Source organism: Anolis sagrei, chromosome 3 (genome assembly GCF_037176765.1).
Source record: "Anolis sagrei isolate rAnoSag1 chromosome 3, rAnoSag1.mat, whole genome shotgun sequence".
Taxonomy (NCBI): domain Eukaryota; kingdom Metazoa; phylum Chordata; class Lepidosauria; order Squamata; family Dactyloidae; genus Anolis; species Anolis sagrei.
Genome location: NC_090023.1, coordinates 199,965,246 through 199,981,872, shown reverse-complemented (window position 1 = coordinate 199,981,872; position 16,627 = coordinate 199,965,246). Strand labels below are relative to the sequence as shown.

The 16,627-nt window shown below is 37.4% G+C and overlaps 1 protein-coding gene across 7 annotated transcripts in view; it reads left to right on the top strand.

Annotated features, from left to right (window-relative positions):
- The window catches only part of PLEKHA1 (pleckstrin homology domain containing A1), a 49,093-nt gene that overhangs the window by 18,087 nt on the left and 14,379 nt on the right, over positions 1-16,627 (top strand). For all 7 annotated transcript variants that reach the window (XM_060768568.2, XM_060768569.2, XM_060768571.2 and 4 more), the window contains 5 exons: positions 6,284-6,444; positions 8,133-8,189; positions 12,028-12,073; positions 15,353-15,450; positions 16,010-16,141. In XM_060768568.2, the coding sequence (XP_060624551.2) occupies positions 6,304-6,444; positions 8,133-8,189; positions 12,028-12,073; positions 15,353-15,450; positions 16,010-16,141 (474 nt within the window). In that variant the 5' untranslated portion in view covers positions 6,284-6,303. The remainder of the gene's footprint in view (positions 1-6,283; positions 6,445-8,132; positions 8,190-12,027; positions 12,074-15,352; positions 15,451-16,009; positions 16,142-16,627) is intronic.

Here is a 16,627-nt window from a genome sequence, read left to right as displayed (position 1 = left end):
ATGTTATAACTTGTTCTGAAAATTGATGTAATTATACCTGTACAGCCCACTGCATTTAGGAATGAATTGTGCTAATACTTCTTAAATGTTTCAAATATAGTTTATAGATCATCAGCTGTATAGGCATTCAAAATATTGTATTATTTTACTATCAGAGAATGATTACTTTTGAATAAGTAATACATTGAAAATTATTTTTATTTAAATATTGATGTTATGCATGATAGATCATCAGTTATTCTGAATGCCTTAAAACCAAGTGTGTTGTTAGATATATCCAGAAATTGGGTTTGTAAAACAATATTTACTTGTTCTTTTCACATGCTTACTGAAATGAAACTATAGGCAATAATTCCCAGTATATGTACAATGCATGTACATAATACATTATTTAAAATAAATTCTGAATAACTAGAGATATTACAGTACTAGACACAAGCAGTTGCTGTCTTTCTCCACCGGTTTGATTCCTGATTACCTAGTTTGGGATGCTCAAAGCGAGGCTCTGCATAATCACAAGACATCTACCTGACATCCACTTTCTCTCTCCCCCCCCCCCACCCCCCCACCCACAACAGGCAGTGAGCAGAATCTCTTCCCGTTTTAAAAAGGGCTTCTTGAGAGTTGATATTCACCCATGGAACATTTGGAGGTGGGAGGGGGGCATGCCTTAGAGGACATTTGTGAGCAAGAAAGATATTGGGCCCTTGGGGAAAATTTACAGAATCGCAGCAATACAGTACTTTCCAGCTCCATTCCAGATGGACAAACTGGAAGGATACTTTTGCTGATGATAATGAAAGTATTTGACTATTGGAAGCAATCCCTACTTACTATTTTTCTCTTGGCCAAGGTCATCTCACAGGATAGCCAAGAAAATTTATGTTGCAAAACCAAATCTGAAAGATGATTTAAAAGGATTTGGAATGTGGGTGAGGAAAGTATTCCCACCCACATCACTGACACTCCCAAAGCTGCTGGAACTTCTTCTTTTCTTTTCTTTCTTTCTTTCTTTCTCTCTCTCTCTCTTTTTTTTTTTTGTGCAAAAGAAGCAAAAAAGCACTTCAGAATACTAAATGTCTGGTACTAGAAGAGTAGTTTAAACTCTGAATGATACAAACAACGCAAAAATCCAAGAAATGCAAACGAGAATTAGACTTCAGGTCTCTTCTGGGGTGTTCTTTTGAATAATAAATGGTTAGGAAAGTTTTCTTTAATCACACTGGTCAAGAAGTCCTGAAATATCTTCAGTCCAAAGACTTTTGACAATGTGTCAAAATCTCTGAGAACAATCATTCTAGGGAATCCGAGGCCATATCTGTCATCTGTCGTTTTAGGCACAGAAACTGCTAGGAGAAGGCTATACTGGTATTTGCACAACATGAGATATGAACACTCTAGATCTCAAACATTTAAAGCCATGGAGTCCTTTTGAAAGAAATGCTTCTCGTGGAGCCCCAAGAAATTTTTGGACACTGGGGCATTTTAAAATTTGACAGATGGGCCAGGCCAGAAGCAGATAGATGGAGAATGTTTGTGTGAACTAATTGAAAAAAAGAGAACAAATTCATATGCACACTGGAAATATCTTGTTTGTTGTGCAAAACAAGAAAGAGAAAAGAACGATACAGTATTTAAAATTAAGAACAGTTTTACCAGCATACACCTAACAGTATTTTAGTGGAAGACCTCAGGGGCCATCCATCCTTTGTTATAATAATAGGAGCAACTCCATCGGCCATTCAGTCCAACCTTCTTTTGCCTTGCAGGAAAAGCACAGTCAAAGCACCTCCAACAGATGGCCACCCAGCCTTTGAAATAAGAACAATAATAGGACCAACCCCATGGGCCACCCAGTCCAACCTCCTTCTGCATGCCCTAAGGGCTCCACAGTGCACAGTTTGAGAACCATTGCTCCAGATTGATGCAGAGGTGGATAGGAAATAGATTGCAAGATGAAATTTCTATGGTAGTATGGCATTGTGTATGAAAGAAGATGGAGATGCTAACCATTTGTTCCTGAACAGGCCTTATTGGTGCACATCTGTAATGTGAAAGTGATAATTTTAATTAGTCTGGTATTTAGCAATTGTACTAGTAGACCCATTGACAAGCGGATAAAGCAAATCCAGAACTGTGCATATCAGGAACATAGCAGGAAATCAGGAAGAAACAGATTTAAGATGTTTAATTGCTTGTTTCTTAAATTGGCTTATCTTTGATAGTTATGGATTATGTGAAGATACATGAGAGGGTCCTCTTTGCAGTGGTGACCCTGTTATAGAATCCTACTTGTTTGGGAAGCTGACCAAGAATGATACTTACTTTATTTTGGTACCAAGTTGAGACCTGGCTAATGGCTATATACCTGGCTATCTATGACAGCGCTTAGGTTTGCCAATAGTGTTTTTTTATAAACAAAACCTCCAACCAACAGAAAGGGCACACAGCTAGTTCTAACCAGGTTTACTAAAAAACACATCAAACTTAAAATTTTGTTCTGTTTTTTTGAAGTGGAAAGAAACACACAACTGAGCATCCTCATTTCTCTTGAAAGTCACTGATTACCAAAAAGGAAGATTTAAAATGTAAATAAGATGGTGGATATATTTCCAAGAACCACCTATGAGCATTCCTTGCCAAAGAAAACTCTATGAAACCCATAGGGCTATTATTATTTATTGCCTGTTTATGCCACCTTTCTCCCAGGGTGGGACCCAATGGTGCTTCCAAAGCAATCAGTTAAAAGATAATTCACAGTAAAATTTAAAACAATACTGCATACAAACATTTTAAATTCACACATATATACGTTAACAGGTTACTTTAGGATGTCTGTGTCAATGCATAACCTCATCCACCCAAGAATGCATAGCTTGGAACTTGAACCAAGATTCAGGGGAACATCTGTACCCAACCATAATTAAAATTTAGGGTCATTTCAAAGCCCAGTGAACAGGCATCTCCACATCCTGTCTGACTTGTATGTAGATTTGCCAGCATTTCTTCTGGCAAAAAATAAGTAAAGTAATAAACTGTGGCATAATGTTTCTGTCGTCAGAAAATGTTGTATAGGAGGCATTTGTTTAACCAGTTATACCCCAATATGTTTTTGTTGATTTGCTGATGGGTAATAGCAAGCTAAATGGAGAAATTATATGAGGTTACCAAAACAAGCCTTGGTATTGCAGCAATAATTCTTTTTTTATGCTAAATTTGAAATAAAGTTAAATTTCATCAATGTTATACATATTTTGCACCACTTATGTGGCACATTGTCCATTTTAATTATTTCACATTCTGTGATTTTCTTTCAATAATTATCGATTCCCTGGAGCTGAAATTGGCCAAAAATGTAAACGCTGTAACTGCAAGAAATTTGATGGACAATTCATTAGCATCACAGAATTAATTTTTTAGGTTCTCCCCCTATTTTGTTCTTTCACATGTAGTAATTTTAGGCAAGTAAGTATTGGTCTCAGTTTGAGAACACAATTGTAAAAGTCTGTGGAAAGCATTAATATGCTGCTTTGTCTTATAGCTGATTTATAAATATTTATATCATATATTGAGAGCTACACATTTACTTGGAGAATATCTGGCTAGAATGGGATTTGAAATTGATATTGCTAAAATTTGTAATATACTTTGACTTCCTCAGAATATCATTAGAAAATGAATAGATGTTCTAGTTGTTATTTTAAAGGCCCCTTCCACATAGCTGAATAAAATCCCACATTATCTGCTTTGAACTGGAATATATGGCAGTGTGGACTCAGATAACCCAGTTCAAAGCAGATATTATGGGATTTTTTGCCTTGATATTCTGGGTTATATGGCTGTGCTGAAGGGCTCTAAGAAACACTGTCTTAGAGGATAATAGCCAAAGCAATAATAGACTAAAAAACAATTAAAAATTCTGGTTACTGCTTAATGTCCATGTTCCCAATTTCTTTGCCCCAAATCTTCATTCTCCTCCCAGTCTTTCTTCACTGCTAGTGTTCATTTCATTTTGCCTGACAAGTCCAAACAATAATAAACATGAAAAAGTATATTGAAACTTCACACATATCTCAGTCGTATCACATTTCTGATACACCTGGCCTATTATGTGCTGTTATGGGAAAAGTTCAAACTCCAGCAAGGTTTTTGAAAGTCTGGTCTACTGAGACTATATTTTAACGAGTGACACATGAGCTTTGGTTGAAAATATTAGAGTTAACACATCAACCAAGTAGGCAGCTATATACATATGGCAATCAAATAGTCCAGGGATACCTAAAGCAGTAGTCTGAGGGGAAAGTGTTAGCTCATGAACTGTCATATGCAGGTCAACAGTGAGTTTCCAAAAGACTAAGAAATAGTTGTAACCAACTGGCACATGTATAATACTGGCACATGGGGTCAAGGTAAAAATGGTTGGTCTTGAACTTTGGCTATCCTGACCAGAGCTAAAATAGACTACATACCATATTTAATCACATAAGAGTCCCCAACACATAATCGTTGCACCCTTCTTTTTGGGGTCCGGGTTAGGGTCTTTTTATATTCCCTGCATAATAGTCGCAGCCCCTGTAGTTCTGAGGAGCAGGCGCATAGGTGGGCAAAAGCTGCCATCAGCCGAGGAAGACTTGTTAACTCTGGCTGGTAAGTGTGCAGGCAAGTGAGCCTTCACCTACCCACAAACACCGGTGGGAGACGCTTACTGGGTTTTCCTCAGTTGCAGGTCTCAAAATATTTCACCACATAATAATTGCACCCCCCTTTTTGAGGAGGAAGGGGGAAAAGTGTGACTATTACGTTGTGAAATATTGTAATTGGAAACAGATGGCAGTGAAGCTTAATTTTATATAAAAACAAGACAAACCAGATCAAACATTGGAATAAAACAAAAGAAGTACATTAAATCTATAATAGTACCAAATTATAGATAACTATCATGGCATTTGAAGGGCCGAATCCTATTAGTTAGTCCCAACTAGAGTAGACACTAATGAAAACACTTTTTACTTATGCAATTTATACAAATAAACCACATTTGTTCTGTGGGCCTTTCCAGCTAGAGCTGACAGTAGGCCAAAGTATGTAGTATAACAGCATAGGAACTTTTAAACATTTTTGGCATGATGTAATGCATTTTTGATGTGTGTGTTCAAGTTGTTTCTGACTACTGTGACCCTAAAGTGACCTGTCACTGGGTTTTCCTGGCAAAACCTACTCAGAAGGAATTAGCCATTTTCTTCCTCTTGAGTCTGAGAGAGAATGTGACTTTGCCAAAGTCACTCAGGGGGGTTGCCATGGCCAAGTGGAGATTTGAACCCTTGTCTTTTATTGCTCTTATCCAATGCTAATATTAGTGTACTACAGTGACTTTAATGTAATATAGAGTGTATTCTAATTTTTATATAAACCATAAGGTTTTGGTCAACATTCTGTATGCAGCATTCATGCTTTATAAATGTCCTAGATGGCTTAGGTCTAGGCTATTTGACCCTAGACAGTTAAGGTCCATGTTATTTGGCGGAGCGCATCCTTTTGTTAGAACCTGCCTGGGCCCTGAGATCTTCAGGAAAGGCTCTTCTCTCAGTCCCACCTCCATCTCAAGCCCGGTTGGTGGGAATGAAAGAGCTGCCCCTCAACTCTGGAACTCCTTGCCCAGGGAAGCCAGAGTGCCCCGCCCCTCCCTGCTGTCCTTCCAGCAGCTGGCTAAAACTTTCTTATTCGGACAGGCTTTTAAAGATGAAAGTTTTAAAGATCAATTCAGGGGATGCTTTGGTTTTTAACTTTGAACATGTTTTAATGGTTTTTAACTGAGATTTTTAAATACTGTTTATATTTAATCCTGTTTTAATGTTTGCATATTTGTATATTTTAAATTTATATACTGATACTTTTATGTTAAACCTCTTTGAGTCTCCTGAGGGAGAGATAAAGCGGAATAATAATAATAATATATTGAGAAGTGTCTGACGTGTGATCCAATACAGCAGCCAGCATAGTGATCTTGTTTGCTGTGTACTAATCTTGTTGTTTTCCAAAATAATAATAATAATAATAATAATAATAATAATAATAATGTCATTAATATGTGAAACTATGATGTTCACTAAAGGTATTCTAAATCTTTGCTGTGATGATGGAATTTATGTTGTTTATATGTCCCCTTTTCCTGAAAAGGAGCTGCTCAGAGATGGGTGGATTAAATTAAACTAGTGACGGAACAAATTTGATTCATACTTTTCTGGTAAAGCAAACTTTTGGTGCTTTTTTTTTTGTTTTTCAGTGTAATGTTCAAGTTTAGAAATGCCTTATGTGGATCGCCAAAATCGTATTTGTGGTTTTCTCGACATTGAAGAAAATGAAAACAGTGGAAAATTTCTGCGGAGATATTTTATACTGGACACAAAAGAAGAAAATTTGGTGTGGTACATGGATAATCCACAGGTACCCTAATCTGAGATTACTTTTTCTTTTTGCCATTGAATTCAAAAGACCTTACGTTAACTTTAGCTTTTAAAAGATGGTCCAATTTCTTTAAATATTGATCTGTAATCTTTGCATTTTGTGTTTGATTGTTTTATATATTTGGTTAGAATTGTTGGGAAAAGGGGGAATTTATTGTCATAATTGAAGTGATTATCATTGGAAACAGATACATTATGCTTTCTTCCTGGACACATTTTTTAAAGGGCCAGATAAATGTATGAATAGTCTGATTTCAGGATTTCTAATTGAAAGTGGGTTCTTTTGAACTAAGGGTCCTTCCAGACAGGCCCTATATCTCAGGATCTGATCCCAGGTTTTTTGCATTAAACTAGATTATATGGATCTGCACTGCCAGATAATCTGGGATAAACAGAAAACCTGGGATCAGATCCTGGGATATAGGGCCTGTCAGGAAGGATCCTAACTGTTTTTCTGAAGTTGTGATCTAGTCACCACTGCCAATTAAAATGGACCATGAAAGATGAGATTACTAATAGATATGGCTAATGTGACAGGCCATTTTAGTGCTATTATTGGAATGAATTATTGAAATCCCTGGTGTGAAAAACTGGATGGCCTATACAGACTCACCTCAACTAAACAAAGCCTTTACACACAAAAATCCCCCCTGTTTTAACAATGTTTTTTCCTGCCTGTGCAGACTTCTGTTTTCCTCTTTGTCCTCAGTTTAGTTGGAAGCCTTTTCAGCAAAATATGTACTGGAAGGATTGAGAAAGCACAGAGTTTTACTCCCATGCTGCAGCCATGCTTCTCCAGTAAAAACTACAATAAAACCTTTCTGATCATATTCTTGCTGCATGTGTCTGCTTACAACAGAAAAGGTGAACAGTAGCTGCTCACTGGAGGGAAGGATACTAGAGACAAAGTTGAAGTACTTTGGCCACATCATGAGGAGACAGCAAAGCCTAGAGAAGACAATTATGCTGGGGAAAGTGGAAGGCAAAAGGAAAAGGGGCCGACCAAGGGCAAGATGGATGGATGGCATCCTTGAAGTGACTGGACTGACCTTGAGGGAGCTGGAGGTGGTAACGGCCGACAGGGAGCTCTGGCGTGGGCTGGTCCATGAGGTCACGAAGAGTCGGAGACGACTGAACGAATGAACAACAACAAGCTGCTTCCAGAATCCCTGGTTCACCTTTCATAAGCAGCATAGTAGAAGGAAAAGTGGAAAGCAAATAAGTCTGCTTCACAATTTCCCTTAATAGGATTTTAAAAAGATATATATTTGGTAATCAAAATAGAAATAATAAAAAAATGGAGTAGATCAATAGGTACCACTTCGGCGGGAAGGTAAATGGCACTCCATGCAGTCAAGCCGACCACATGACCTAGGAGGTGTCTAGGGAGAACACAGGCTCTTTCGCTTAGAAATTGAGATGAGCACCACTTCTCAGAGACAGAAGGGGAAACCTTTACTTTTATCTGTGTTTCATTAGTTCTAGGCATTGAATGTTTGTCTTTGTGTTTGTGTATGCTGGAATCCACCCTGAATCCCCTCGGGGAGATAGGATGGAATACAAATAAAGTATTAATATAAATATTATTATTATTATTATTATTATTATTATTATTATTTCTTAATTAGTAGCTTTCATTTCACATGCAGTTTATGTTCTTGACTACAGAACCTTCCCTCTGGATCTCCACCAGTTGGATGCATTAAACTTACCTATATTTCAAAGGTATGTGCACTCTGGAAAACATTACATTTTCAAATGCATTCTGATTTATTTTTATAATTTGAAGACAGTTAAGTTTATACATTTGGTCTAATGGCTTAGGACTATACTGGATGGAAGTTGAATTGTGTCTTTTGAACATCTGATTGGTATAATGTAAAGCCAGAATTCTGAAATCTTTGTCAAATCTCTTATGTGCAGAAAATAGTATGCATGCTAAAATCTGTTTTCTCAAATCTGTCAGTGTGTGTCAAATCTAAACTAGGAACTACAGTTAATTATCAGTATACTTTAAATAGTGGCCATCCAAGCTCTGTTCGTTTCCCCATTGCTGGAAAAAGAAATCAGCCTAAAAGCAAAGCCTGTGGGGGGCAAAATTGTATGAATACTGTTTTAGCACATTCCTTGTGCCTAGTGTAAGCTTTCAGTTACTATTATTTTTGAAAATATTGGTGGGGACAGTCATAGAGATCTGGGTGATGGTCAAATGCCTCTGCTCCCCCCTCCCCTTGTGGTTGTCTGCCCCTGGACTATTTGAAAAAATGATGTGTTGGAGTTGAGAAAAATGGATGAAACTAATAACATCTTGTGTTAGTTTGGATAAAATGGCTTCATGGAAATGACTACATTGTGGTTTATTTATTTATTATTATTTATTTTCTGCGTTTGTAACCCGCCCTTCTTCAATTCATCCTTTGCCTGATCAAGCCGAGGTAAAAAGAAAGCTAAATCCTCTCCACAAAACCATAGCTTCCCATTATGTCTAAATTAGAAAATTGTGGTTTCCTAACAAAGCAGGATGTGGCCTTCACTTTTAATGTATGGCTTTCTAACCTGGCTCAATTGGAAGCAATTGCCATACTTTTCTGTTTGGGATGTAAAAGGAATATGGTTAATCATGCCTTCGAGGCTTATTAAGTGCTTGAACAAAGACAGGTGTGGCAGCATCTGTAGGTAATGCCTGGCTTGTGATTGTTGGAATTGGGTCAAGTGTAGTAGAAATAAATGCTTCTCATCTTGTAGTGGCCACACCAGAGTAAAGAGATGTGCAGCAGACTTCTAAATTATGTCATGAAGTATAATAATTACAATACAATCAGTAATATGGGAACAACTTTCAACATATATGTGTGTTGAGTTTGTATCACTGTAAAACAATGAAACTAATTCTCTTTGTGTGTCGGGGGGGGGGGGGATTAAATATTTAGTTTATAATTCTTTGATTTTAGTTTTATGATTACTGGGTTACTGTGTGTTTTTTGGGCTGTATGGCCATGTTCTAGAAGCATTCTCTCCTGACGTTTTGCCTGTATCTATGGCAGGCATCTTCAGACCTCACAACCTCAGGAGAGAATGTTTCTAGAACATGATCATACAGCCCGGAAAACACACAACAACCCAGTGATTCTGGTCATGAAAGCCTTCGACAATTTATGGTTACTGTTTTGTGTTCATAATCCAAACATAAAACAGAAACGATATCTATGCTGCTTATTTACCTGTTTTATTTTAAAAAACAGTTTTATAGTTACATATAATACTTTAATTGCTTTGCATTTCCTTACTACATCATGTCATAAAATTGGAAAATAGTTACTTGATTGAGTGACATTACTCCTGTTCTTGAATATAATATTTGAAGGCAGCAATATTCTCATGTAGTATTTTTGTGGTTTTACTAAAAAAAAATACCACAAGGGTTGGATATTTGGAAAACAGGTCCAAATGTTCCAACATATGACATCTGGAAATACTTGGTTGAGAAATGTCAAGAAATGTCAATCAATCAATGATGCCTTTATTACAGTCAACAAACAAATGAGGCAATACAATTGTTATATACGTCTTACATATCAAATTCTTGTCTACTGCTAATAAGCCTGTGTGGCTTTAATATATATATATTATTCATATAATTGTTTGATTTTAATTGTATCAGTTTTATACTCAATTCAAACATATTTTATTAAGCAGTTTGTTTGTTTGGTTGCATGCTGCAAGTCGCTTCTGGTGTGAGAGACTCAGCTGTCTACAAAGCCATTGCCCAGGGGATGCCCGGATATGTTATGATCCTGTGGGAAGGCTTCTCTCGTGTCTTCTAATGAGACATGTTGCATTATCACAGGATGTCTATGCCCAACACAGTTGGAGAAATTATACTGCTTAGCTGATATTGCACCACCTGACATCAGCCGGGAAATAGCAGCCTGTAATGAAAGGACCAAGGCATTGACATCTCCGGCCCATCCTCTGTTCGGATATCAGCTAGCAAGCCAATGCCTTAAATCAAGAAATAGCTTTCAAAAATCTACAGAGATACTCACAGAAACACCTCAGCAACCTAGAACCTCAATCAATAGCTGATACCAGATGAGAGACTTCCTCCTGGGCACACAGAAGATTGGGTGACCTGGAAGGCGCTAAACAGGCTTCGGTCTGGCACCGTGAGATGCAGAGCCAATTTTAAGAAATGGGGCTACAAAGTGGAGTTCACAATATGCAAGTGTGGAGAAGAGCAAACCACAGACTACCTACTACAATGCAGTCTGAGCCTTGCCACATGCACAGTGGAGGATCTTCTTTCACTGACACCTGAGGCACTCCCAAGTGGCTAGCTTCTGGTCAAAGAAAATTTAGCATAATGACAAGTTTTTTAACTTGGTTTGTGTTTCTAAATACATAATAACTGTACCCTCAATTCGCTTCTGGCACAATAAATAAATATTAAGAAGTTTTTACAGTATCTTTGCATCCTTTTAATTATATCCTTTTATACCATTCCAACATGGCCTGTTTATGTTTCCCAATATAGTGTGCACACACTTCTTTCTATATATGTGTAAGATGTGTGTAAGTACATTTATTCTTCCCTGCATTATTAACTGCCATCAAGTTGACTTTAGCAACACCATTAATGAGATACTCCAAAGTCAATCTATCATCAAAAGCCCTGCTTAGGTCCTGCAAACTCAGGGCTGTGGCTTCCTTGTGTGAATCCATCAACGCAGTCTTTCTCTTTTCCTATACTGCCTTCCACCTTACCAAACATTATTGTCTTTTTTATTCAGTCAGGTCTTCTCATGATATATGCAAAGTTAGTTTAGTTGTCTTGGCTTCTAAGAAGAATTCAGGCTTGATTTAGTCTAGCATCAATTTATCTCCACAGTATTCACAGAACTCAGCGTATGTTTAACATAACCTTGGACTTCTTAATTCTTATCTACTTCTGAGTTTTTAGGCTTCAGGATCAATGAACTATGGGACATTTAGATGTTTACACAATCAAGAAATTAATATGCAAAACAGTTAAGGAGTTATAAATTTATAAAAGTCAATTTTTGGAAGTTTCATGCAGAATCAGAATCAAGTATTTGAGTAATTCTGTTACTAAAATAGTTGCATTCCATGATTTGCAAGATATATTGTTTACTGGGAGCAAATGTTACTTTTTTAAAAGGCAACTAATTGTCTATTATCATTGTAACTTCTGATGTCTATATTAATGAAACAACTGAATTTTCACAAGCTAATTGAATACATATAATTGCAATGGCTTGATTTTTTTTTAGAGCTATTACCTTTTTTGTTAAAAACTGATTTATTATATATTTGTTATATATTAAGGTCAGACAATGAAAATTTGCATTGCTTACTACAATCTTGATATCTTAAATGGACAATTATTAACATTTATCCAATTTTCCCAATTACGGTGAAATTAGACTCATTGTAGCTTTCCAGTTTCATCTCATTCTCTAGTACGTGATCTGAAGCTTGTGATATACCTTTTGATATGCATTTGATTTATTTCTCATAACATGAATTTTGTTAATTTTGTTAGGTTAGTGATGCAACTAAACTGAGGCCAAAAGCAGAATTCTGTTTTGGTAAGTTTTTAATGACAGCTTTTAATTTTCCATTATTTTCAAATTCTAAAACCACGAGATGTTCTTCTTTTTCCTTGTAAGACACAAATGGAAGTATCTGAGTAGTAGATCCTCATAAGGAATTTGCTAGGCCCTCTAGTGAGAGACTATGGTAACTTCTGGTGGAAGTATACCATAGCATTGCCTGAAAAAGCTAGAAGATTCCTTGAAAATGTGCATTTTGTCACATGTGGGTAGGTGAAAATGTGGGTACTGGCCCAGTGGGTAAAGGGGTTCATAGAGTACATTATTAGAAATTTAAATTGATTTATTTTTTAATAAAATGCTTGAATTGATAATTATATTTAAAAACAACTTGGCAATATGTGTTTTTAAACACAATATCACTTTTTAAACACAATACAGGCAGTCTCCAAATGATGAGCACTATAGGTTCCGTAGCATTGTTCTTAAGTTGAATTTTAAGTCAGAACAGGTACATTTTTAAAATGTAAGTCGGGAAGGGTTAACACCCCTGTGGTATTTGTTTTGCTATCTGTGCCCTTGTTCAAAAGATTTCACCTCAGTTTCTATCCCTATGATAATGATTTTGAAAAAAATGGCTTGTTGTGGAAACAAGGACCAGTGATAAAGCTTCACCTTTTCCTTCTTGGGGGTAGATTTCTTTCATTTCCTGTTGTCTCACCCCCATTCTTCATTATGAATTCTTTGTACTAGGGACTGCCTGTGGTTGGAAATGTCTTGTAATTGCTCTCCGTTTTTTAATAAATCAATAGAACAGATTTATACTACAGTGTCTGAAGCAAGCATTAATTTCAAATCTCTGGTGATAACTTTGCACATTAGAAAATCGTGCTACTAGTGAATATTGCAGTTATTTGTTCAGATTTATTTATTGGTTTTTCTTAACTGGAAGAGGATGTTATCATTACTATTGGATCCTGGCTCTTATTGTTACAAACAGTAATTTGTGATCATTTGCCCCTTTGCCCTAACACAAAGTACATAAGTGTATTTTTTGTTGGATTTCACATTCATTTTTTATGGAGTTTTGGGGAAATGTATACATTGATACCAAAGGTACTTGTACGCTTACACACAGTGTATTGTGAAATACTAGTTTGTGGACATGTTCTCTCCCTAGGACTGCTTCCTATTAAGAGATTTGCAAATGTTTGGATTAGCCCTTTGCTTAGAACAGGTTTAAAGACAGCTGCCTTTTCTGAGGTGGTGCAAATTTTAATTAATTAGTCTTCAATTTTAAAGAAGCTGAACCATATGCAGAACAGTGTCAGAGTTTGAATCATGATGTTGGGTCACTATAATGTGTGATAAGGATGTTTTTAAAGGTAGCTTACAGACTGTGATGTGTCATCTGGTTGTCATTTTCAGTCTTGCCACAGCTTGCATGCAACAGTTTGCCTTACATCTGATTATACTGCGGCACCATTTTCCCTAGGCTTTCTGCTTACCTGTATTTATGATCAAGTAAAGATGCACAATGAACAGAATATTCCTGAATATTAATGCATTTGCAGCAATTCACTTTCTATTGTATCACTATTAAAGTAAGTAAGTGGACCGCCACCCCATATGAACATATATTTTCACATCTACTACTCTGATATACAACAGTATAGAACACAGTCTTTATGAACAGTATTTCAATCCATTTTTCCTATATACAATTAATTAAACTATGAGAATGTTTCTCCTCTAAAATGTCATTCAGACTCTACATTTAGATCTGAATCCATTACAGCCACCATATCATTGGATATTATTAATTTTGTAATAGTGGTTAGTGTGTATAAAAGAAGAAAATAATTCTTCTGTTCTTCTGTATTTCTTTAGGTTGCAGGTGCATGAGTTGTGACCAATAGTCTTGTGCATTTATATAGAATCACTATCTGTTTATTTTTGTTCCATTCGTAAGGCCCCATTTTAATTTTTGAGCACCTCTTGCAAAAATAGGTGCCCTTCCGAGTGAGCTTTTCATCCCAAGTCTGAAAAAATGAATATTTTTGTCCCATTGGCGGCAATGTGCAGGCTTACCACTCTCCCCTTACCCTCAGTTTTAGGACTAGAGGGGTGAAACTAGCCAGCTCCGCTGCCATTTCTTCCTGCCGTTTCCCCCTTCAATCGGGAAACCTACCTTGCGCCACTATTGAGGTCTCTTTAGCAGAGCTAGGGGCGGACCAATGGTGGGATACTTGGTGCGGGACTGGAACACGCCACATTTGCTGGCGGCTTGCCGGGGCTTGCCCTCCATCGCATTTGCCGGTGGCCTTGCTGCACAACCATTCAGGCCAAGAAAGGCGCTGGCAGGCATCGATGATTTCTAGGCCTGCATGCCACACACACACTTTTATTCAAAAAAGAGTGCATGTGTGGCTTGCAGGCCCAAAGTGCCCATGCTTTCCAGGGCCTGCACCTGAACGCCAAGCACCGCTTACTTGGTGCTCAGTGCTTGGCTTCAGGCCCTGGCAGGAGCAGGCACTTTGGGCCTGCAAGCCACACACACACTCTGCTTTGAAAGAAAGAGAGAGTGTACATGACATGCAGACCCAACGCTTTGTGCCTGCCAGGGCCTGCTGCCAATCAGGTGACCAAACGGTTACCATTCCCACTTTCCTTTCATTTCACCGATACTTTTGTACCGGGGGTGGGGGTGGGGGTGGGGGTGTACCATTTCATGCCATCCAAATGAAACAAATGGTACAAAAGCATGAATTAAACAGCTGAAACAGTTACCACGCCCATGACTAGTGACCAAACAATTCTGCAGTGGAGATTTTGGAATCAGTGGTTATGTAGGAAGTTGAAAACATGGTTTCTTTTTTATTTTTCACATAGCAAGTATATATGCATGCTCCCTCCTTGACTTGTATATTGTCTGGAAGGATGAGTAGACATGGATGGGGGTTGGGACAATAGTGCTTTGAAAGTCTGACCAGAGCTCTAAAGAACTAAGAGACCTTCATAAGGATGCCATAAGTTGATGGCAACCTCATGACACATATATGTTACTAAAGCATTAAATGTAGATTTATTGCAGATTTTGAGTGTGGTGTCCTCCCCTGTCTCTAATTTTTTTATATTGCCTAGAGCAGTGGTTCTCAACCTGTGGGTCCCCAGGGTTTACCAGCTGTTAGAATTTCTTGGAGTTGAAGGCCAAAATATCTGGGGACCCACAGGTTGAGAACCACTGACGTAGAGCAAGCTATAAACTTTTTAAAAATTAATGCAGTCCATTCACTCTTCTGTCGTTTGTAATAGTCATGAATGCAGGGATGAGGAAATACTTCCTACAAGCCAATGATCAGCAAGACTTAGTTGAATGGGTAAATGTCCTGAACAAAGCTACCAAAATCACAGTAAGTAACTTTTGGGTATGATAATAGGGTAATTTCACATATACATGTTATATTTGGAAGAATTTAGAAAAAATATTTTTTACATTCCAAGTTCAAGTCAACTTATTAGGCATGGGTGATTATACAATTTAAGACCCCATGAACATATCAGTTGCCACTCAAAATCTGTTTCATAAGTATTTTGTGACTTAAATCGGTCTAGAAATTTTCACAGATCCAAGCTTCTTGTTAAGGGTAATATGAAAACCCACCTTAAATTGCAAGATATCAGTTTTATTGTGAGAATTTGATATATTAAATTGGGTGTGTGATCTGTGTTCCACCTGACCAGCAGTGCTTAGACACTATGAAACTGGAATAATTTGATCAGCTTTGTGGCAGTGGTTTTTAGAGAAAGTTGTTATCTTAAATATAACTGCATGTGTTTTTGATAAGGAAAAGAATGGGTAGATATTTATTCCTATAATTTGCCTGTTTTATCTCGCTAGTCTTTTTGAATTTTAAGAGTATTGCTTATAGAGTTTTATACAGTCAATTTAACAGTGCATATGTTTTTCAGGTACCAAAGCAGGCCGAGCCACTGACTCAAAGTGATAATCTAGCATGTCACACTGAAAATCTAGGGTTAAAGAAGCAAATGTCTTACCGAACAGAGATTGTTGGTGGTGTTCCTATAATAACCCCTACTCAGGTATGATTGCATTTAATAGAATTTACAAGTTTGCTTAAAGGTACTAGATTATCAGAATGTTATCCCTATAGGTCAGTGGTTCTCAACTTGTGGGTCCCCAGGTGTTTTGGCCTACAACTCCCAGAAAACCCAGCCAGTTTAAAAGTTGTTAGGATTTCTGAGAGTTGAAGGCCAAAACATCTGGGGACCCACAGGTTGAGAACGTCTGCTATAGGTGGATAACTTCCTGCAGTAAGAGGAATTGCGAAATTTACCAATTTTATACGTGGATTGCTTTGCATACACAATCCAATATTTGCTCCTGTGAATTGATAAGGAAAGAGCTAATGTTGTGTAGTGATTTGTGTTTTGAAGTAGGGCTTTGGAGCCCAGGGCTACAATTATCGCTCACCCATTGAAACCCACTGGTTAAATTCTCTCAGTCTCAGTGGGAGTGAAAGGCAACCCCTTGAAAAAGCTTTCTAAGAAAACCATAAGTTAGAAACT